Source organism: Rhinolophus sinicus, linkage group LG09 (assembly GCF_036562045.2).
Source record: "Rhinolophus sinicus isolate RSC01 linkage group LG09, ASM3656204v1, whole genome shotgun sequence".
Taxonomy (NCBI): domain Eukaryota; kingdom Metazoa; phylum Chordata; class Mammalia; order Chiroptera; family Rhinolophidae; genus Rhinolophus; species Rhinolophus sinicus.
The window spans coordinates 88317896-88341052 of record NC_133758.1 but is presented as its reverse complement, the minus strand read 5'-3'; the positions used below and the strand labels follow the sequence as shown (position 1 = coordinate 88341052).

General features: G+C 32.6%; 1 protein-coding gene across 3 annotated transcripts in view; it reads right to left on the bottom strand.

The window, feature by feature from the left end:
• MIOS (meiosis regulator for oocyte development) overlaps window positions 1-23157 on the bottom strand; it is a 31408-nt gene that overhangs the window by 5076 nt on the left and 3175 nt on the right. For all 3 annotated transcript variants that reach the window (XM_074340765.1, XM_019729775.2, XM_019729777.2), the window contains exons 2-9: window positions 19488-20826; window positions 19063-19161; window positions 11956-12210; window positions 9757-9926; window positions 7312-7377; window positions 6303-6461; window positions 2158-2310; window positions 703-907 (exon numbers count right to left, since the gene is read on the bottom strand). In XM_074340765.1, coding sequence (XP_074196866.1) covers window positions 703-907; window positions 2158-2310; window positions 6303-6461; window positions 7312-7377; window positions 9757-9926; window positions 11956-12210; window positions 19063-19161; window positions 19488-20778 — 2398 coding nt within the window. In that variant the 5' untranslated portion in view covers window positions 20779-20826. The remainder of the gene's footprint in view (window positions 1-702; window positions 908-2157; window positions 2311-6302; window positions 6462-7311; window positions 7378-9756; window positions 9927-11955; window positions 12211-19062; window positions 19162-19487; window positions 20827-23157) is intronic.

The window sequence follows — 23157 nt, the reverse complement described above, 5'->3', positions numbered from 1 at the left end:
CTTAGTGTATTAAACAAGTGCTCAAACATGTATTATATAAAGAAATTATTTCTGAAGCAAATTTAGAAAAATATTTCTGAAGCAAATATGAAACAAATGTTAATATTTGATAAACCTGAGTGAACTTTCATTAAATTAAGTTTCCATAATAGAGAGTTTAAAATGTTTTAAGATTTAATTTTCTTCAAATTCTAGAAAATTGTTTTTATCTTTTCTTACCTATTTCAAAAATAGAAAAGATTGAAAACCTATTATCTAGCAAAAAGGAATAGCACTTGGGCCATTAGAGCTTCCTGAGGCTTATGGTTCAAAAGATGTATTAAATGTAACTATTTCAACATATCTCAGTTCACACAGAACTTATTTACGCTATAATTTGCGTCCTTGTTCAAGCAATGTATAAAATGAAAAATCTCTGAAATGTATATATTGAAAAATGGTAAAATTTTAAGATTACTTAATATTCAAGCTCTCCTCACTAACTTCCAATTGGCCTGAATTTGGGAGATTACCTGAGATATCATGGATATAAATTTACTTTTAATGTGTAAATTTTATAAACTATAGGGAACACAAGCCAGCAAAGTAGCTCACTCTTAGAAATAATATAAAATCAAGCTAGTATGCCTTTTATTTACAACATTAAATCAATTATGTAGGAACAATCTCAGCTCAGAAAAGTGTATTAGAATTATGTCATACCAGGACAGCTAGAGACAGGTGTTCCCATATTAATGAGACAAAGTGCACACCGAGGAAGGGGTTTTCGACAGCCAGGGCAACTCGTGACTTTCGACTTTGTTGGTGAGCCACTGACACCATACTGACTAAAACCTCTGCCCTGATGAGGCACAGTTGAACAGCTGTAGGAGATAGACTTGCCACAGAAATTGCAACTCACAAACACCTATAAAACAAATGAAATGAGTTAAAATATAATGCAAACTTTATAAATAAAATTAATAAATAATTCAAAGTTTGATCCTAACAAATTACTTTAAAATCATTTTTAAACTTAAATTGTAAAATAATTTGTTATCTGCTAAATTTAACTAGTTCTCATTTTATTTCCACTTAGCAGTTACATTATTTCTGTCACCTTTGTTTAATTGTATTCCTCCTAGTATCACTGACATACAACGGATAAACTTGGTAACACCAGATTCCCAACATTTTAGAAATAGTAAGGACTTTAGACTTCACCATGAGACATTAAAAAATATCTTAATATGACTTCTGATCCAAATTTCCATGGTATAATCGCCTGAACAAAATTTTCTTGTAAAGAAAACACTCATTTCCTAAGATAAAAAGAGTTAAGTATCCTGCAATGGTTATTAATTTTAGAATGGTAATAGACACTGTTCATTTTACTTTGAAAACTCCTAGGCTCTTAAACACTTATATAGATGAGTAACAAATATTAATATAATGTTATTTTACTAATATTCAGGTTGTTTTAATAAAAGGACTAATATCTCCACTTTCTAAAATAAGAAAATAGCACCATCCAGTGCTCACACTGAGGATATACCTGGTATTTAATGTCTGAACTTAGACAATGATCACACATCATGTGCTTTATGAGATGGATGAGCATTAAATTAATGCTGAAAGAAAAAATTTAAAATTTCCATGTGTAATCAGACATATATGTATATGTTTATGTATACTACACACACACACACACACACACACACACACTGTTAAAAAATCCTGCCTTATTACATATAAACAGTGCAGAAAAATGATACCTAAGTGGAATGTGTGAAGACCCTATAATAGTTTAGATTCTGAAAGGGCTTGGAATATACTGGAAAAGCTCACACAGCCCCAGGATTCACTTAGATTTGCCTAAGATGCTCTAGGTGCTGTGTTGTGCTGTGTCTCAGAGAAAAGCTCAAGTCACTGAGACAATTGTTAGGAAGTGGCAGGACCAAAAAAAAAAAAAAAAAAATCAGGAAGATCAAGGACAAAGTGCAGTCTGGGATAGATAAAGACATCAATGGGAGCTAAATATAAGCAAAAGAATCAACTAATATCAATTTATTAAATTGAACTCTAAATTTATCCTATATAACATACAGTAAACATTTCTACTTTTGCTGGACTACTAGGTATGTTACAATTTATTTCTCTCCAAAACAATGTACTTACCTGTGCTAAAGGCTTAGAACTGGGATCCAATTTACTCCTGTGAATATCAAATTCAGCTCGTTTGTGCCAAAACCTCCAGGCATCTAATAAATTTCTGTAATTCTCAATCCAGTACTGAACTCTTTCATCTTTAAGAACATCTAAAGGAGAACCCTAAGAAGAAAACATGGATTATTTCAGTTGTTTTAAAATTTCCTGGATAAACCATATAATTCTAGGTAATGTGACTATGAGTCACATAGAAAAAATAGGCCTCCTTTTTGCCAAAAGCTGGCTCCTAGTGAGGATACAGATAAAATAACTGATGGCGGCTCTATTAAATTACTTTAAGCTGGCCTCTACTAATGACAGAAATATTACTTGTATGTATCATTATATCTGGCCAGGAATGTGTTGTGCTCTCTTATTGAAGTTTAAAAACCCAAGAGCAGATAATTCACTTTCCTGGTTGAATGCAGTGAAAAGTGATGTGAGTACTCTGTCCCAACAATTACAATTTTTGGGTTCACAAAAGTTTACTATCTAATCCAAATGCACACTAAAACTGCTTAATCACATTTAAAATAATACCAAGCATGGTCCTTCATATCTAGCAATGAACTGTGAACTGAGATGCTGTCTTTGTATATCTACTGATCTGAAAGTTAAACCTGTCGCTTGCACTCAGTCAAAACATACTTTTATCATCTTAAAAATTAAACAGGAAAAAACAAAAACCAAGCCAAACATGTTCTTCTTTTGTATGACCTTAGGCCATAGTGAAAAGCAACAATTTCTGTTCCTTAAATTTACTTTAGATTTTTTTCTCAATAAGCACTGTAATTTCTTCTCAGTAAGACTTTTCCTAAAACTCTATTTTCCCTGGCAGCTGTGGCATTCGACATTTCGCCAATGCTTGCTTTGGGTTTTCACAGAATACTTTTCGCCATGTCCAGCATATCTTCCTTAACTTCACAAGATGAAAAAAGCAGAGAAAGTCTCTACCCCCAATGATGCCATAGGCATCAATCTGAAGTCCAGTTTTCCCAATTCTATTTGGTGGCCAGATAGGAAAGGAAAATGTTAGAACTTAGCATTACATCTTCCTTATGGAAAAACAGAAGAAACCTATAACAGCTAATAAAGACTATCTTTAGACATTCCATCAAAATAGAAGCATATACTTCACCTATTAATTAGGTAGTAATTTCAATTACCAGAGTCAAATTTTGCAAAAAGAACACGTAAAAAACCTAGCTGTCAATTTCATTTCTTAAACTAGTAAACATCTACTCTAGTCCTAATTATGACCAACTTAGCTAGAACTAAGTATTAAGGTAGACTACAACCTCTGGTTTAAAAAGAAAATTCACAGAAAAGCAAGAAATCTTCATACCCCCACTCTTGTCCCTTCTATGGCAGTCGGGATAAACTAAGAAAGAATATGGTTAATTTATATTTAGTAAGTCTTCTCTAGATCTGCCCCAATAAAACTGAAAATCAAGTTCTGACAAGAATCTGCAGAGGCAACAGTTCAGCGCTTAAGTCTGATCAAATAAGAAAGGAATATATATATATATATATTATTTACGTATTTTTTTTTGCTTCTATCTCATTCTCTTCTTGGAATATATATATATATATATATATATATATATATATATATATATACACATATTATTTCTTTATGTATTTTTCTTTGCTTCTATCTCATTCTCTTCTTGGAATATATATACATACATACATATATATATATATATATATATATATATATATATTATTTACGTATTTTTTTTTTGCTTCTATCTCATTCTCTTCTTGGAATATATATACATATACACACACACACACACACACACACACACACACACACACACACATATATATATATACACATATGTATATATATATATACATATTCCAAGAAGAGAATGAGATAGAAGCAAAAAAAAAACACATAAAGAAATAATGCCTCAAAACTTCCCAAATCTGATGAAAAACACTGACTTGCAGATCCAAGAAGCCCAATGAACCACAAGCAGGATAAAAAGAACTACAATAGGCATTAAGGATAAACTGCTGAAAATCAAAAAGAAAATCCTGAAAGAAGCCCAAGGAAAAAATAAAATACTACATGTGAGAAACAAGGATAGCAATAGCTGACTTCTCATCAGAAACAATGGAGGCCAAAAGACTATGAAACCACATCTTTAAAGTGCTGAAAGAAAAACAAGAACAAAATGGACATTTTCTGTTAAAATTAAGCTGAGAGAATCTATCACCAGGAAATCGGTACTAAAAGAATGCTAAAGAGAGAGACCAAAGGGAAATGATATTAGATAAAACTTGGGTTTACTGGTCTAAACAGTACGAGGAATGGTAAATAGATAAATAAATATAAAAGTCCATGTTTTCATTCTTCATATAATTTACATAAAAAATAACTGACTATTCAAAGCAAAAATAATAAAACTCTAAGTTGGAGTTTAAAATATATGATAATAGGAAGGGCGTGACTAAATGGAATTACACTGCTGTAACATTTGTGAAACATGAAATATTAAGCAAAAAGCAGAAAGTGTTAGGTGTGAGGTATGAAAGAGAAAGGGTGGAGTAGAAAGCATGATGTATCAGCTGTGAAATATGAAGTATGAGGAGGTAAAGCGTTCACTAATGAATCAAAGATACGTATTGTCAGACCTAGAGCAACTACTTTAAAAAAGATAATGAAAGGGGGTATAGCCAAAATACTAATAGATGAAATAAAGTGAAACACTGAAATATTCAATTAGCCCAAAAGAAGGCAGGAAAGAAACAAAACAAAAGGAACAACAACAACAAAAAACACCAAATGGAAAACAAACAGCAAGATGGTAGACTTAACCTTGACCATATAAACATAAATGGAGGAAACATCCCAATTAAAAGGCAGCTGAATATCAGACTTCAGTTTTTAAGATCCAAATATACAAATATACACTTGTCTGCATTTTAAATATATTTATAAATTTTGTTAAGAGGTTACAAACCCATTTGCACTCTGTAGCCGTATATGTACAGTTTAGTAGATGTGATATCATTTCAGTAAGAAAAAAAATGATTCATTATGTTATGGAATGACACCTTTTCTCTAGTGGCAGTGGCCTCATACCTTAGAGTAAATTTACATTGTGGTTTGTGGGCCAGTATCTATACTTGTTCCTAAGAAGGTAGGGTGGGGGAGAGGGCATTTTACCGTATTTACCCAGTAGATGGCATTTTACCACATTTACCCAGTAGATGGCATTTTACCACATTTACCCAGTAGATGGCATTTTACCACATTTACCCAGTACATGGCATTTTACCACATTTACCCAGTAGATGGCATTTTACCACATTTACCCAGTACATGGCATTTTACCACATTTACCCAGTACATGGCATTTTACCACATTTACCCAGTACATGGCATTTTACCACATTTACCCAGTACATGGCATTTTACCACATTTACCCAGTACATGGCATTTTACCACATTTACCCAGTACATGGCATGCTATCATACTGTATAAAGGGATGAGGACAGGCAAGAGGACACCAGGAAAGGATACTATTAGCTGGAGGGCTATAGGAAACCTCAGTGAAATGCTCTAAATTTTTATTACATTTCCAACAAAAGTAAACTAGAAGGGAACCTTTACCAGGAATTTGTTTGTAACCACTGGACAATAAAAACAGAGAAAACAGATGAACTGGTTACAAAAAATCATGTCCATTGATAATAAAAAGGGAAAATGAGAGTGAAGACAGCTGTGGTGTAACTTGCCTTCTGCACTTCAAGTGAGGCTGTAGTTCAGCTCAGGGAAAGGCAATCTCTTTTGCAGAAGGTGTAGTTCTGTCAAAAATTGGAGAAATTGAAGAGGGTTTCTCTGCTCCATTTGAGCTTTGCATAAAAGCAAGACTGATACGTCCCAAAGTGAAGGAAAAACTGGATAACCCAATGTAGGAGGCTAAGGAACACTAAAATAAGGCAGAAGTCCTCTGGAAGTCAAATGATTAGGTTAAAGCTAAATACCTTCTAAAGGCCCTAAGCAACCAAAACGGCATACCCACTCAATGAGGGAAGAAAATACAGGTGGTTAGACATTTCTTTTTCATTACGCTGCCACCACACTGCACTCACCTGTAACATGCAGTAACTTGCTGTTTGGACATCTCCAGTCCTATCGACATAACTCTCCATTAAGTCCACTCCATCTTTAGTAAGGCCTGTAAGTAATATCCCTTCCAAATTTCCAGCCTCTTTCATTTCATTGGTCAATTTTTCGATGTATCTATTTAACTGGAAAATTCAAAGTGATTTTTCTGAAGCAATCCATTTCCTATATCTTTAAAACTTCTACATTTGGAACAATGTTATTCTTAATAGATAACATTTTAAAACAAAATCCCTTGCAAAAATCTAGATATGTGAACTCTAGAAATCTGCATCTATTATAAATTATAATGTAGCATCCATGATCATTTAAAATATATATTTTTTAAAAGACAAGACATGTACTATGTTTTCATAATTATTCTATAAAAGAACCATAGAGGTTTTACTATTTTAAATGTAAAGAAAATTGTTCTCATTATTTTGCAAAGTTCTTGCTACTATAGTAGGATACAATACAATCAAAGAATTGAAAGGAATTCAAGATTATCAAAAATAACCATCTCTTGTAAGGTCTTCCCTGACTTCATTCCACCCCAAACTCTAGGCAAGATTTTTCTGTATTCCCCTAGCACTTTCTCATTACTATAGTACTTAGCACATTTTATCACTATATATAATGATATATATATATATAATATATATAAAATCACATGTATTCAGTACCTGTATATTGTATTAGAAAACAAAGGAATCCTTTTATAGCATCCCTAAGAGGTGAGTTTAACATCTTTATCTATTGACCAATCTCACTGCCAAAAGCAGAAATAAACTAAAACATTAAGTCATCATTCTTAAAAAAGTAAATTTAATTATGATACACATTTACAATATCTTGACCTAACAGAGATTATTTACTTTTTAGAAGAATTTTATATACATCTCACATATACATATTTATATGTAAGGATAAGTTTCTTAATTCAGTAACAGCAAATATGAATCACTTCAAATATGAAATTAAATCAGTTCTTACCTGACTGTCACTAAGGAATTTACAAGCAAATGCCACTCTGTCACGTACAGCAACTTTGCTTTCATACTGAAGAGAAGAGAAAAAGCAAGGAGTTACTTGTAGGTGCTATGAGTTTTAAATTTCTGAAGACTAAATATTTTATATATACAGTATGTAATTTTATTTTCAAAGGCATTAATAAGTTATTGTGTATAATACTGGCAGAACCATTAATCCCCTAAGATGCCTTCTTAATGTAACTCTCAGGAAACTCACTGCTAAGGTTATTCTTCTTACAAAGTAAAAATTTACCTCTTATATACTGACCAAATCAGTTATGAAAAATTCCAGTTCCATCTTATATATAACTCCAAAAGAAAATATATGCAATGAATGTACAGTTTATCAAATTTAAGATGCCATGTAACCCTCCCATTATAGAAACTAATTTTGGGGAAACAGAAAATCTTTCTTTTGCTAAGTTAACAAGTCAGGAAATCGGTGAATTACTACTTGAATATACCAGTTTTAATATACCAGCACTGAATTTAGAAAGAAATTCAATACATGTTGCTAAAACAAAGTGATAAATTTAAAAATACACCCTTATAAATGAATAAGCACAATTTTGTGGCTATAGTAAAATACTATTCAATAGGTGGTTTGTGGCAAAATTTTCAGAGGCATTAAGATAAATACTTAAATTTCTGTATACTTGTCAACGTTATAAAACATTATTTTGAAAAATGTTTATGAATGTACAAAGGTACAATTAATTTTGTGATAAGTGAAACATAGTTTAAAGGTGGAAAAAATTCTATTTCTATGGAAGTCATTCTATAAAATATAGTTTTCCTCTTTTAAACATATGACTACTTCAGCTGATACCTATCCTAGTGTGTTTTCACAAATATAAAATATGGTTCTGCCATAAAGAAGGAACATGTTTGATACAAACTGTACTTAACTTTTAGATTCAGTTGCAGGTGTTAAAATTTTTGATCTGGGAAGAGTTATAAATAATTATCTGTCCTATTTTATAGCTGAGAAAACTAAAATCCCCAAAAGTTAACTGACTAGCTAAGGTAACTGTGACAGAGAAAAAACTCAGGCCTTTATGTTCTGATTTTCACTAGATTATTGCAACTCAACAATTTTTTAAAAGAACAATATTAATAATTATTTACACATAAAGTGTAATTAAGTACACTCTTAAAATAGTTTGGAAATATGAACTTCATACTCAAGATTAGCTACCCCTTACCTAGTAACCAAAATTTAGGTATAGGAAGAGGATTTATAATAGATCATCTAATTTAAAATACAGAATTTAATAGAGAATGTACTTCTCTACCAATTTAAAATGTGAACAATCCACGTCTTTTTCTAGTCTTCTTTCTCTAGCATATCCTGAAAATATCGATTTCTTCAAGATGCAACATTTAAGGTCTTCTATTTAACAAAAAGTACTAATAGTAAAAACAAAAATAACCCCAACATACTCTTGGATGTTAATTTGAAGTTGTTGGAAAAGTTCAATAGTAATTTATTAATATTAATGGACAAAATATATAAACTAAGAAATTTCCAAATAAACACTAACATTTATTAAAATTTTCACTAAAATACCTCAACAAAATACATGTTTTAAAAAAATTCTTAGGGACTGACATTTAAATTAATTATTAGATTATTAAAACAATTATAAAAAATGCTATAATGACAAACATAAAAATAACTTTCATGTTAGAAAGCTCTTCTCAGTGCTAGAAAGAAGCCCAACAGTGCAAAGAAAGTTGCGGTACTAAAATGAAGCTTAAAACAGTAACAAAAACTGATAAGCAAATCTCACTTTATTCTTTCTTTCCCAACTCTGTGATAAGGAACTTATTTAGTAATTGTGGTCATAGGTGATTAAAGCACACAAGGAAAAAGTAGCAATAAAAAGACTAAATAATGACAAAAATGAAATAGTCCACCATAAGTAGTGTGATCATACAATTTATCTTCCAAACTAGAGCATGTCTGAGACTGACAAATACTCAGACAAGATATATATGGTCATCCTGACCATAACTGATCATGTGTTGGTTTACTTAACAAAAACAAGAAACATATTTTTAAAATTTTATTTCAATATAAAATTTATATTTATATAGCTATTAAATTCTAGAACTCAGTTTTTAAGTGAACAGGTAAAATCATATTCCTTCTGTGTCTGTAAATTACACTACTAAAACTATTTTAAAAATCAAGTTCAGTTTGCTGTCAACTAACTAGTTGTAGTTTGAGAATCACATTCAAGAAGAGTTGGTCAAAAAATGTTTTGGATACTTTATTTTAAATAACAGAAAATGCATCCAAACTAACAATATTTTATGCAAAGAGACATTTGAAAATTTTAACAAAGTTAAATAAAGACACCTATCTTAAAAGGAGAGCCTTACAAAACAGAAATTAGCTTACCAATACTCCATCATAAGACCCTGTTTCACTTGTCAGAAATGCAAACATGACACAGAGATACGGGTTGTTTAACTGTAATCGTAGAGTGCTGCACATTTCTCTCCAAAGGGAGTTCTTCTCGTCTGTATAACCTGATAAAGCCATTGCTACCACATTGAGATTCAGATCACCTGCATATTAAAAACAGCCAGCTAATCAAAGTGATCAAAAGCTTAGTATCTCTTTCAGTTCTTAAACTATAAACAAATAAAGATCAGAGAGGGTGGCTTTTACCCAGAGAAAAATTAAGACCTCCAGAATAAGTTTCAATTCAGACTGGAATTTTGGAAAGGACCATAAGCAAAAATTTCCATTCTTACAAAACTTTTGCCCATATTACAAACCCTGTGCAGGACAAGCACATCTTTAATTTTCAAGTCCTCATTCCAGGCAGGTTCTTACATAGCATGCTATTGCTCAGGGCCTAAATGAAGCAAAGCCATCCTACCAGAATCATTGCCAACTTTATCAATAAGATAATTTATGTTAGTTGAGGTATTTCAAAGTGTTGACAACAAATATAAATGTATCTCAGAACTGCAATTTTCAAAATCATTTTGTCTTCTGATTCCTAAATATATAACGCACATATTTACGTATATGTTTCAACTAGAAGGTGCTGAAAGCCAGTATTTCAGCATTCTTATTATACTTTTAATTTCTAGGATAAAACTAACAGAATTACCACAGAATTGTATTTAGACACATTCGCAACAAAACATTTGTTACCAATAGTTTTTTAAACATTTGTTCTCAGAAGTTCATATTGCTGCTGCTAAGCTGTTAACCTGGTGTCAGCCCCATGGCTTTCTAGCCTTACAAGTTTAGCTTCAAAAGAAAACTAAATTCACCTTTAACTTTTACTCTTAAGTAGTTTCCGCATTTATTTAGCAGCTTTCTTATTGCTTCCTGATCCTAATCATTGTCTTTCTTTTCCAAATAAAACAGCATTTCCCACCTTATGTTTTAATAGCCTTGTTCTTCATTTATATAAACACTTTCCCCAATTTACTTTGTGCTTGCTCTCTCTGCCTACTCTGTTAAAGTCTTTAATGATTGAAACAAAAATAAAGGACTATCTTCTTTGAATCTGCTTAGAACAATTTATTTCCACATGGAAAGGAATATTCGACTCCGGGAAACCTTTTCTTCAGACCTTAACCAAATTATTAAAATCAGTGGAAAGATACTTTTCCCCTACTGTTAGTAGCGATGTTCAAATCTAACACAAATATTCCAGGTACACATGACAGGTTGTAGCAAAATTATAATTAAGAAATGGCTTCAAATAGCAATTCTTTTTTCCATCACCATATGTCTTCTATTGCAATCTCAAATGCAGAAGCCTTACTTACATTTAAATTATAGCAAAAGTGAAGGAAAAGAGGCCAATCTGGGCAAGACATATTTTTCTCTATAACAGAACTGTAAAGGTTTCAAAATGGACCAGCAAATAAGAATTAAGTATTTTGAATACTCAGAAATAATTTGCTAGGTGTATTAAAAATCGATAGCTATATACATCTTAAGTATTTCCAAGCGAAATATTCCAGGTAAGAAAAAAACTGAATTTCTGGAATAAGACTTATTCTGAGAGTATTCTGCAAAATGTTAAAGTAAAAACTTTATTACATCTGTTTCTTCCTTCTTAGAAAATATTAAATGGAAACTACGTTTAAATCACCAGACTCACATAGAAGCATTTTGCAGATCAAAATATCATTTTTATAAGAATCTCTATCAGTCTAACTAAAAGTTATACAGTTTCCTAAACGTCAATCAAAAATTAGCCAAAAGATAAAGTATAAAATGTGCTCAAATGTTCGCCATAAAAATGCTTGCAAACTAAAGTAGTTCTAATTTCCAAGACAATACATTTTTAAAATGTATGTGAGGTATCTTTAAAAGAAAAAACTTTGAAAATGGACACAAGTATTCCTCACATTATTAAAATGACAATTATAACATACTTTCATTTTTATAGACTTAAACCGAGGCATAAACTAAAGAGATGGGCTAAAATTTACTTTTATACAGTTCCATGTTAATTTTTTTCAAAAAATTTACATAAATATATTGAGTAGATTTTTGAAAATTATCAGTATCTTTTCTTTAAAGGATTCTATGAACTGCCAAGTATCTTAGAATATAACCTAATACCTTTTTCTGAAGATGCCCCTTCATTCAAGATTTGGATTGCTCGTCGAATATCCAAGTTGAACAATGCCACAGCAGCAGCTCTCTCCCATTCCCCTTCTTGAACAAGGGAGTTCAAAAATGGCCCAACATCTACATCTGTTCCTTTCTTTATCCACCCGCAAAGCTGTAAAGCTAAGATTCTCTCTTCATTTAAATTCTGCATATCAGTTTGCTTATCCAACCCACTCCAATTATGTCTGGTGCTTTCCACCATTCCTAAAACGAGAAACATTTTTATGTTAATTGCTTTATTATTTATTATTTTTGAAATATATTTAGAAAATGTCAGTTTTACAGAGAAATATTTCAACAACAGATTTTGAATATTCGACTTCTCAGTTATAACGTTATGACAGCATAAATATAAAATACGCTACAAGCAAAACATATTTTACACGTTGCTAAATATGACAGTGTCTTGAACTATCTGAAAGAGCTACTAGAATAAGTCAAAGCTCAATGGGCTAAGCTGAGTCACTGCATCAGAGATGCCTCCCTGACCAACTAATCTAAAATAGGGTGCCACCTGCTATTATCTAACTTACCATTGTTTCCTCTATTTCCTTTAGCACTAACATAAGCTCCCACATTTTATTAAACCATTTTTCAGTCTCATCTCTCCTAGTAGAACATGAGCTCCAAAGGGGCAGGCATCTTGTCTGTTTTATTTGAAAGGTATATCCACAGTGCTTGAGATCCATCCGGTAGATGCTCTCTTTCTCCCTCTCCTACTTTCTGTCTGATTTTCTATGTATGTATATACATACCTACCTACCTACCTACCTACATACACATATATAAATTAGATCATAAACATCAAAGTACTTTGAAAGTTTAAGGTAAGTACTAAAACTAAAATACAACAGGAGTGATTTAAAGTCCCCCCCCCTTTACTAAATCAGGAGACTTTATAGTCTCATTCACGTTTCATAAGAAATCTAAATAATTCTTGTAGGATTATTTAGATTGCAATCAAGGCAGTTGTTCTTAACAGCAGTATAATCTCACTTAGGATGACACTTGGGGACAAATAAAAGTGAAGCAAATAAAGATAAAACTTAAGGACTCTATTAAATTGCAACTCAAATTCTTAAATGTTCTAGAAAGTTTTATCATTGAAATGGTCATTAATGTAATTATCTGTTGTTATTTTAACAAAAAAGAGTTTTCAGAGTAAACTGAATTAGATAGTTGGCAGCAAGGATGTCCAACATTACAAATGTCTTTTATTAATTGACATTTGTAATTTACAGTAATTCTACATTTATATAATTACATATAATACAGTAATTTCATATTTGTAAATAACTAGATCAATAACAAAAAACAGGTTTTAAGAAATAACTCGACTTGTCTGTGGTAGAGAATTGTAAGACAGGCTCCAAGACTCCTGGCCCTGGTAACCATGCACTTGTATAAACCCCCTCCACTTGAGTACAAGTGGAATCTGTGACTTGCTTCTAAATAACAGAATATAGTACAAGTGAAAGCATTTTGCTGATGTACTTAAGGTTGTTACTCAGTTGTTTCTGAGTTAATAAGAGAGAGATTATCCTGGGTGGGCCTGACTTAACCAGATGAATCCTTTAAAAAAGAGAGACTAGAGATAAGGAGAGAGATTCTCCTGCTGGACTGGAAGTAAAAACTGCCATGTTGCAAGAGGGTCTGTGAGAAGGCCATGTGGCAAGGAAGTGTAAGCAGCCTCTAGGAGCTGAGGGCAGGCCCTGGCCAACAGCCAGCAAGCCTCAGTTCTACAACCTTAAGGAACCAATTCTGCCAACCATATGAGCTTGGAAGAGTGCTCCAAACTCCAGGAAAGAACAAAGCCTGACCAACACCTTCATTTTAGCCTTGTGAGACCCTAAACAGAGGCCCCAATTAAGCTGGACCCATGGAAATAATGCAATAATATATGCAAATTGTAGAAAACAAATATACTGTCCAAAATTGACTTCCAGCTAATATACTCAGTCTGATCAAGGCATTAAAGAGATGAACACAATCAAAAATGAGAAAATATTAAAAATTAAATCGTCTTTGCAAGTCAAATATATCTTTTATATATATATGTATGTGTGTGTATATATATATATATATATATATATATATATATATAGAATGCAAAGCATTATTTATAGAAATTCGTTTAATCTAAATACTTGGAAAAAGTAAAATTATTACACAGCAAAAGCCCCAATTCTCCATCATATCTAATTCAACTTTTAAAATAACTTGTTTCATTACATGATATTTGATTGTGGTAAAAGTCTACATTATTCATGTTAGGACATACTTTAAACTATATACCATTGCTTTATGAAAACGTTTCAAGGTGAGTTATTTGTAAAATTTTGGAAATTAAAAATAAATAATTACACTTAAAATTATTTATTTTTAACCTTACTATTGGAAACTGTTGCCAATGCAGGTTAAGGACTTAGGTGGAGACTTCTGAAAAGAAGTTTTCTTTAAAAGAACCCCCCAGCTGAGCAAAACAAAGACAAATGCTGCTCTATTTGCAACCATGAGGAAAGTCAGTCGAGACAAAAATCACTTTTAGCTTCTGAAGGTGAAATTTTAAGAACTATGAGAAAACTTGGAATAATTAAATGACAAAGTTAATGAAACACATTAAAAATTAAACAAAACATTACTTTTCTGAATAATGAATTTAATTTGTTTAGATAGAATGCAGTCATTAAATTTCAGGCAGAACAAGCTGCAGATGTACTGTAAGGTATTTATTTTCGTATCTCCTCTATAAATTTTGGATTCAATGCTGACATTTAATTCATGGTAATAATAAAAACTTTAAACAGGTGGACAAAAAGCAGCAATTTATTTTTCACATAATTCCTCACAGTTTAATAATATTTCAGCTTAAGAGTTTTTACTTTATAGAAATTGTATCATGAAATACAACAGAGATCAATATATATAAATCCAAAGAGTTCATTGCTATGAGGTGGAAAATTTGAGCTGCTCAGAGACCTTCTTCCTGCTTTATAACTAGGCAGGTAATCAGGGTTATCAAATAAGCAATGCGATATTATTGTGGGTCTTTAAGTGTATAGTCATATTATGATTTTTAACATGTATGAATTTTTTTAATATTCAGTAATCAAATATGAACCCTATTTTATTACTGAAGGAAATAAACCTGTATTTGAACTTTTAAAAATAAATTATTAAATATGATTTTAATAAATCTCTGAAAAAATTTAAAATCCACTTACGCATGTGATGCAATAAATACTAAAATGACAAAACTGTATCCCCTACATTTGACACTGCCCTATAAATAAATAATGGGATCAACATCTTACTGATGGTTGCAAGAGAAACAAGTTCACTTAAACATTTAAAGATTTTTTAAATTTTGTTTTATACTATACCAAGCAATAAGACACTATGCTATTTGTAGATATTAATTTTTTGCATTTTTACATCTATGTAATAACAAAGCAGTAAAATTATCCAGTGTTTATAAGAACATTTTGTTAAAAACACTAAATCCTAACTATTTTGCTCCTTAAAGTAATTATGAACAGCCAAGTTCTCTAGATCAAAGTTTACCATTTAAGTATGAAAAATATTTTCCTCCTCATGTTGGATAGAAATCTGACCAAAATCTATTATACAAATTTCTGCCATTTTAAAGGAAGAGATAATACCTATTGACAGCTGTGTGAAAACTACTCTACAAGATGGTACAAGACATACCCTAAGAGTGTGCATTCTCCTTATCCTGGTGATTTCAACACTTAGTCCCCTCAATAAACTAGCCTCCTCACGAACAGGATAAATGAACAAACAAAACAGAAATAAGCTCATAGATACAGAGAGCATTTAGATGGTTGCCGGACTGGGGAGTGGACTCGGGGGAGGGGATTAAAAGGTACAAATTTGTAGTTAAAAATAATCATGGGAATGTAGAGTTTAGCATGGGGAATATAGTCAGGAGCATTGTAATAACTATGTACGACGTCAGATGGGTACTGCATTTACCAGGATGATCACTTCATAAGTTACATAAATTTCTAATATAAATGTCTTATATAAATCACTGTGTTGTACACCTGAAACTAATATATTAGTTTGCCAACTGTAATTGAAAAATAAAAAAATATTTAAAAACAAAATAAAATAAACTAGCCTCTTCATTCTTTTGCTTCTTTATCTCCAGTGGTCAACACCTCCAAGACTTTACCCACTCAGCTTTCATAAACACATGCAAAATTGTTCCTCCTCCAAAAAAGCCACTTTCTAACATGACCTCTAAAGCCTTCCAGAAATCTCACTTCTATATTCTTCAACCTCACAATCTCTTGCCCACTAATATTTTTACTTACCAGTCTTCTCCTGTCATTTTCCTCCTTATCCAAGTTAGATCCCAAGGACCAACAAATGAATCATTCTCTTGCCCCATTGTCCTTTATTCTTTCGTCTGGTAAAACAACATTGCCCCACAATCTTCCCAAGTTTTTCAAGACAATTTTCTCTCTTCTTCTCCGTATCTTCTCTCCACAACCTCCCTGCTCTTTCTCAACAAGCAAACCTACTACATTGAGAAAATAGAAGTCATCAGGTGGAAAACACCTCAGCCTCTGGTCATTAAACCATAAACAACCCCTCTGGCTAATAGAGAAGGTGTATTTCCTCCTATTTAAAGCTCTGGATCCCATTCCCCACCATTCTTAAGAATTTTGCTCTCCATTCCTTTTTCTCTGCATCTTCAACCTTTCTATGGGGTTCCTCATATCAGTATTTAAACATGCTTCAATCAATCCCATGTTAAAAACAAAACAAAGCAACACAAAAGCCCTCCCTTGATCCCAGATTCACCTGCTGCTATTACTAGTATCTTTTTAGCCCCCTACATGTAGCCAAACTTCTTTGAAAGAATTATTTAAAATGGATGACTTCACTGCTTTAACCTACTCGAAATTTCTTTCCCACTAGACATCTCCATCTAGCTGTCTCAAATTCAACTTACTCCAAAATAAACTCTTTTTCTCTTCTCAAATGTACTCTTCCTACTTGTATGTTATTCCTATCTAATTAACTGATGCCAGTATTAATCCAGTTTCCTAGGCTAAATATATGTACACTTTCACTTTTCCTTCTCCTCAATCCCCCTTATCTGATTAATCATTAAATTTTGTCTCAATCTCTAATTTATCCACCTTTCTCTAGTTCCTCTGCCACTAAGTTTGGTAAGAACACTACCATATTTTGCCTGATTACTGTGGCTTCTATCTGACCTCCCTGCTATCAGTCTAGGTCTTTTTCAATTCATTCCTCACAGAGTGACAGTTCTAAAACACAAATCAAATTGTCACTATTCTTCAACATCTTTCCTTGGATTTCCCATGGTACAGGATAAAAGATTAAAACCTAGAAGTGTCATTTTGACAGTCTTTGTTCAACTTATTGCTTTCAGGTTGTAGAAACAAAAATACTGGGGTGCCAAAAACATGCATACGAGTGGACACTTTGGTCAATGGTGCTCAAGCAGTAGTTTGCCATAATCAGAACTGTCTGGACGCTGATGGTAACCACTTTGAGCACTGCTTGTAATTGCAGAAGTCAAACGTGACTTGTATTCATCTTTTGTTATTGGTATATATTATTAGAATTTTAAAAGTTTTCCTTTCTTAAAATGTGTATACATATTTTTGGCACCCTCTGTATATAAACCAAACCCAACAAAAGCTGAAAGTCTAGCAATGAGGAAATCTTTCCAACAGTAGTCTTTTTCAGTCTGGGTGAAGACTACTTTTGACTCAGTTTGTCTCTACTGCACCAGAAACACATAGATATTCCATTTTCCCCTTGCTCTTCCTCAAGGCAATTTGTTGGCTTTTCCTTAAAATACATCAAAATATAACAAAACAATAATTAACCTCAGAATAATAGAGAATGCAATGTGGCCTGACCTACTAGATAGCTAAAATACCAAAAATTCTATAAACTTGGTGTTTAATTCTTTTTCTTTGCAGCAGCAGCAGTGGTTCTAAAATCATGAACCATGGCATTCAGGTTTATTTACAAGAGTAATACAGTCTATCTGCCCTTTTACTTACATTAACAAAAAATTAGTTTCTAATTGAACGCATTCATTTTATTATTTATAATAAAAGTTACTTTTTTGGTGGAGAGCTAATGAGAGAACACCAAAATGAAATAGTCTACTGCATCTTCAGCCATGTGAACGAAAGTAATTTGAAAGTCCTTGGTATTATTTGTATAGTATTTATGAAAGTTGTATTAAAAACCAAGTTGAATTCACTACTTCTATCACCACTCTTTGACTAAGTAATGTGAACTACTTTTCCAGTAGCTTGATATAGGCCCAAATTTGATTGCTATCAAAAACTAGATACCAAATCCTAGGTTGGGAAGGTGATTATAACATAATCCACAATCTCATTCCAATAAGAATAACTGGTTTAAAAAGGAAGTGAAAAAAATAGTAAGTTTAGCTCTTTTGTCATCTTTATTTTATTCTTGAATAGTTTATCAATTTCAGTCCTACATTAATTCACACATTCATTCCACCATCAAGGACTATTCGGGTAATAAGGCTCCTTTAGGTAAGATCAAACTTCATGTCATAGTTATGTAGACCTTGCCATTAGATAGCTGAGTGAAAGCAGGCAGCAAAATAAAAAGGGATCTCCTTCAATTAGAAATCTTTTTATTTAGTTTTTATAGACGCAAAATACTTTGATACAAACAACCAGGATCCTATAAATCATCTAATGTAATACCTCTCAAAGTACTCGTAGGTCTTTAAAAAAAATAACATTAAATAAATGAATGGATTTAGAAAGTTAATATCACTTCAAAGGACCAAGATTCACTCCAAAAAGGATTTTGGATACAAAATCTAAAACAATTACGCATTTAACTCAATTTAACTCAATTCATTAAAATATCTAATCAGAAAGCAAAAAAAAAAAAAAGAAGAGAGACTATGTACACTATCCTGAAATAACTAAATAATGGGGAAAAAATAAGAGTACAAAAATTATAAACATATTTCAGAAAATGAAATTTTCTTACCCAAAGATGATTTTACAATCGATTTAATTCCTGCATAAACCAATGATCCTTTGTTTCCTGGAGATTTCTGATCCATATCTTCTGTATACTGCTTCATAAGTATTTAAATGCATAGGAAATACTAGTGATGATGCATAATAAAATTATTTCAAAGCTAAACTTATTTTTTATTTGGAGCCAATTCATAATAGGCGTCAGTGCAAATAAGGTGGTTCTATTCTATAATATTGTAGAGATTCTCTCTTCCTCCTACACAATCTGCAAAGCAGTATTTCAAGTTCAGCAGTTTTAAACAATTCTGTTTTATAATTTTAGTGTTATGTAACTTGTATTTGCATATAAAACATACAGCATAAACTGACCTGTCAGCAAACATCAAGAACATTTCTACCCGATTCATCGCAAATTCACAACACAAAGGATATAGTGCAGAGTATACCAGAGTGACTTGAGCTGTGGATCTTCATTTCCAGCTAAAATGTGGTTTCTCCACACCTGTTCTGTATCAAGTCCGTACCTTGATAAAGCCCGAAGGCGCATCTTGGTTGCTATATCTTTTTCTAAAGAATTATCATTTTCTTCTTCTGCGCATTCATACAAATGACGACCACAAGCCCACATTAAAGATGTAATTGGGCTCCAGGCAAGAGATATCCTTTCAAAAACAGTGAAGTCAGACATTGTCCGGTTGGGAGTTACAACTATCATTCGATTTTGACTTGTTGGATGCCAAGCAAAGGAAGCAATGTAATTGTCACAAGGTTGCACGCTTCTTTCAATTATTGTGGGTTCAGTTTCATCCCCAATGGGAGTTGGTGTGTGCTGCATATCATATAATCTAATAATATTACTATCTCTTGTTAAAGTGGCAAGTAGACCAGTCCTAGTTGGACACCAGGCTACTTTTGTTAACGGCTTTGGTTGCTCAGTCAAAGTCAAAACCGGCTTCTCAAATTTCCTAAGATCCCAGATTGCCACCTGACCTTCATAGAAGGAAGCAACACGATCATGGAAGTATGGGTCTACTGTTACCCCCTGAACAGCTTTTGTATTTACAAACATCTTTTGGCTTGTATTCCGAAGATCAAATATGGCTAGGTTACGATGCATACCAGCAAGGAGAAGCTTCTGGTCCCGTGGAAGCCAACAAAGAGAGAGACAAGCATCATTCTGTCCTAATTCATAAAGTGGTTTTGTTACTAATGTTGTTTCAGTTTCACCGGCTGAAAGTCTCACTTTCTCCATGGGGACTATATCAGGAGTATATTTGCTGCAGATGTCCCAAATCAGCACTGAAAAATCAGCTCTATGTTTATCTAGACCAGCAGCAAGCCAGTTACTATCCAATGGATTCCATGCAAGAGTATTGCATTGCCGTGCATGTTTTGGAACAAATTCTTTTCCAATCAAATCTTTGAACTTTGAGTTATGATCTTGACCAAGACTGGTAAGTACAACTCGACCGTTTGCTTGTCCAACTGCTAGGAGACATTCAGGATCATAATTGAGATACCAGGCAACACATTTCATATAGGGTGTATCTGAATTTATTGATAGTAATGTAGCGGCAGAGTCTTCAGATAAACGTAAAGATCCAGCTTTGAGTTCTGAATTCACAGTAGATTCCACATGATAGAGGCTGAGTTCTGAGTCACATACAACAAATCTATCAACTTGGTGTGGTGCCCACAATATATCAGGTTTGGTACCACTCATGTTTATTGATGTGTTTAAAGTGTCCACGCAGGTCCATTCATTGAATATCTGTTTAAAAATAAAAAGTTTACAATGTTAACAAAATATAATTCTCGGTTGAATAAACTATTCAGAAAGTCAGGAAATTCTTTATAGAGGTCCTCTGTTTTGCATTTTATCAGTATACCAGAGGTACAATTTATACACATTTTAAGATAACACCTCTTAAAATGTGTATATACTCTGGATTTATATCGCTTCTCTTTCTACTGTGAATTCAATATAATATTTATTGATAAAAAGAGGAAAATAAGGACCTCCTCCAATAAGATAAGCTGGTAGGAATCTGAGAACTCCATTCTGGCTTTACTTCCCATGATCAATTATTTTCATTGCACTGTTACTAGTGCCTTCAATTTAACCTTAGGGTGAAAATAATTTCAGTATGGTGATCAAATTAACGCGTATCATCCCTTCAAAGAGGGTAAAATTTTAAAGACTTACGAATCATGTTCCTAAGCAATAGTTTAGATCAGTACTATCCACTAGAAATTTCTGCAATGACAGAAATGTTCTACATATGTACTGTCGAATATGGTAGCTACTAGTCACATGTGAGTCAGTGAGCAATGAAAATATGGCTAAGACAAATCTTAAATTTAATTTTAATATAAATAGCCACATATGGCCACCATAATGGACAATGAAGATTTAAAGTACAATGCCACTAGTAAGACAGAGGTCTCTTCCTCAACTTTCAACAATATGAAGCAGTCCTATGGTACAATATATTATACACTAAAATGTGTTGAGCTCTATTCTTAGCTCTGACATATATTAGCTACATGACTTGGAAAGGCATTTGTGTTTGGGATTCCTTTTGTTTTCTCACCTATACAACATAAGAGCTGGTTTAGATAGTGTTCTCAAGCTTCAGTCATTCATGTACCACCTGTGCGGTTATTTAATATTTTTCTTTAAATTGGCTCATTCTTAAAATCTGAAAATCACTTTTAACCTCCTCATAAAGTCCATGAATCATAGGTATGACATGCTAAGTACATATTTTTCTAATATACATTAAAATAAGTATATAACTATTAAAAACGCTTGATTGTTTTATCTAAAATCATCCTTTTTATGACCAGTGGTACACACACCACACTTTGTGAAATTGAAGCGATCATTAGCGGTTCTTTCAGTTGTCAATTCCATAAACTTTAAGTATTAAAATTGAATTTTTGAAAAGATATTCTAGTAGTTTCAGTAAAAACTAAAAATAGCTATGTTAAAATGGTATTTTAATAATAAAAGCTACTTATAAAAATGTAAGTTTCTAACCAAATCTGGCTAGAGGTTACAGTGTAGATTAAAAAAATACAAAAATATTTACAATCTTCATAGCAATTGGTATCTGTACAACTGTGTTGTCAGTTCTTAAAGGGTGAAACTATGGTTCCTTCATCTCTCTAGCATGGACTCTTAATAAAGATATACTAAATAAATTCAACTCAAACATAGTCGCTTTACTTTTTGATCTTGTATTAAAAGTTTGTCAGGAATTATCAGTCTAGTATTTCAATAGACTCATAAAAGTTGGATGACTGGGAAAAACCTCTAAGATTTCTTATGCTGGCTTATTTTCTTCCTTAACAGTTCTAGGGTCCAAGATCAATCATTTCAATTATGTCCTTACTAGCACACTCGATTTCTTCACTTCCTTGCCACATTGGTTTTCCCTTTCTTCACTCTAGATCAACCCAATTATTTACTGTGTTTTTTCCTCCACTCAGGCTGTGAGTCTCATGCCTCTGCAGACTAACTCCATAAGAAATTAAAGTATACAACATGTTTGGCCTGTGTTGCTGGTTCAGCAATTGTTTCATTCATCTTCCCACTCTGGCCTTTACGAAATTCATCTTTATATTACAGTAATCTTTTTAAAATAACAAACTTAAGCAGGTTATCCAACCCCTACTTAAACCCCTGTAATGGTTTCTAACTACTCTTAGGACAGAGTTCCAAATCTTCAATATAACCTATGAAACTCTAAATGTTGTGGCCTCAATCTACTGCTCCGGCCTCAAGGCGTATCATTCTCCTCCTTGCTAACTGTGTTCTAGCTACACTGTCCTTCTTTTCAATTCCTAGAACGTAAAACGCCCCCATCACATCGTTGCAAATGTTGTTCCCTTTGGTTGGATCATTCTTCCCTCCCTTCTTGGCCAAGTTAACACCTGTTCAAGCTTGACATCAACCATCCTTTATCCCTCCCCAGTCTGCATCTGGGTACTTAGATATATAATCTCATTGATCAGTATCACTTTCCTTGAATCACCCTCTCTGTCTCTCCTACAAGATTATAAGCTCCATAAGAGCAGGTAAAATATCTTTCGCTCT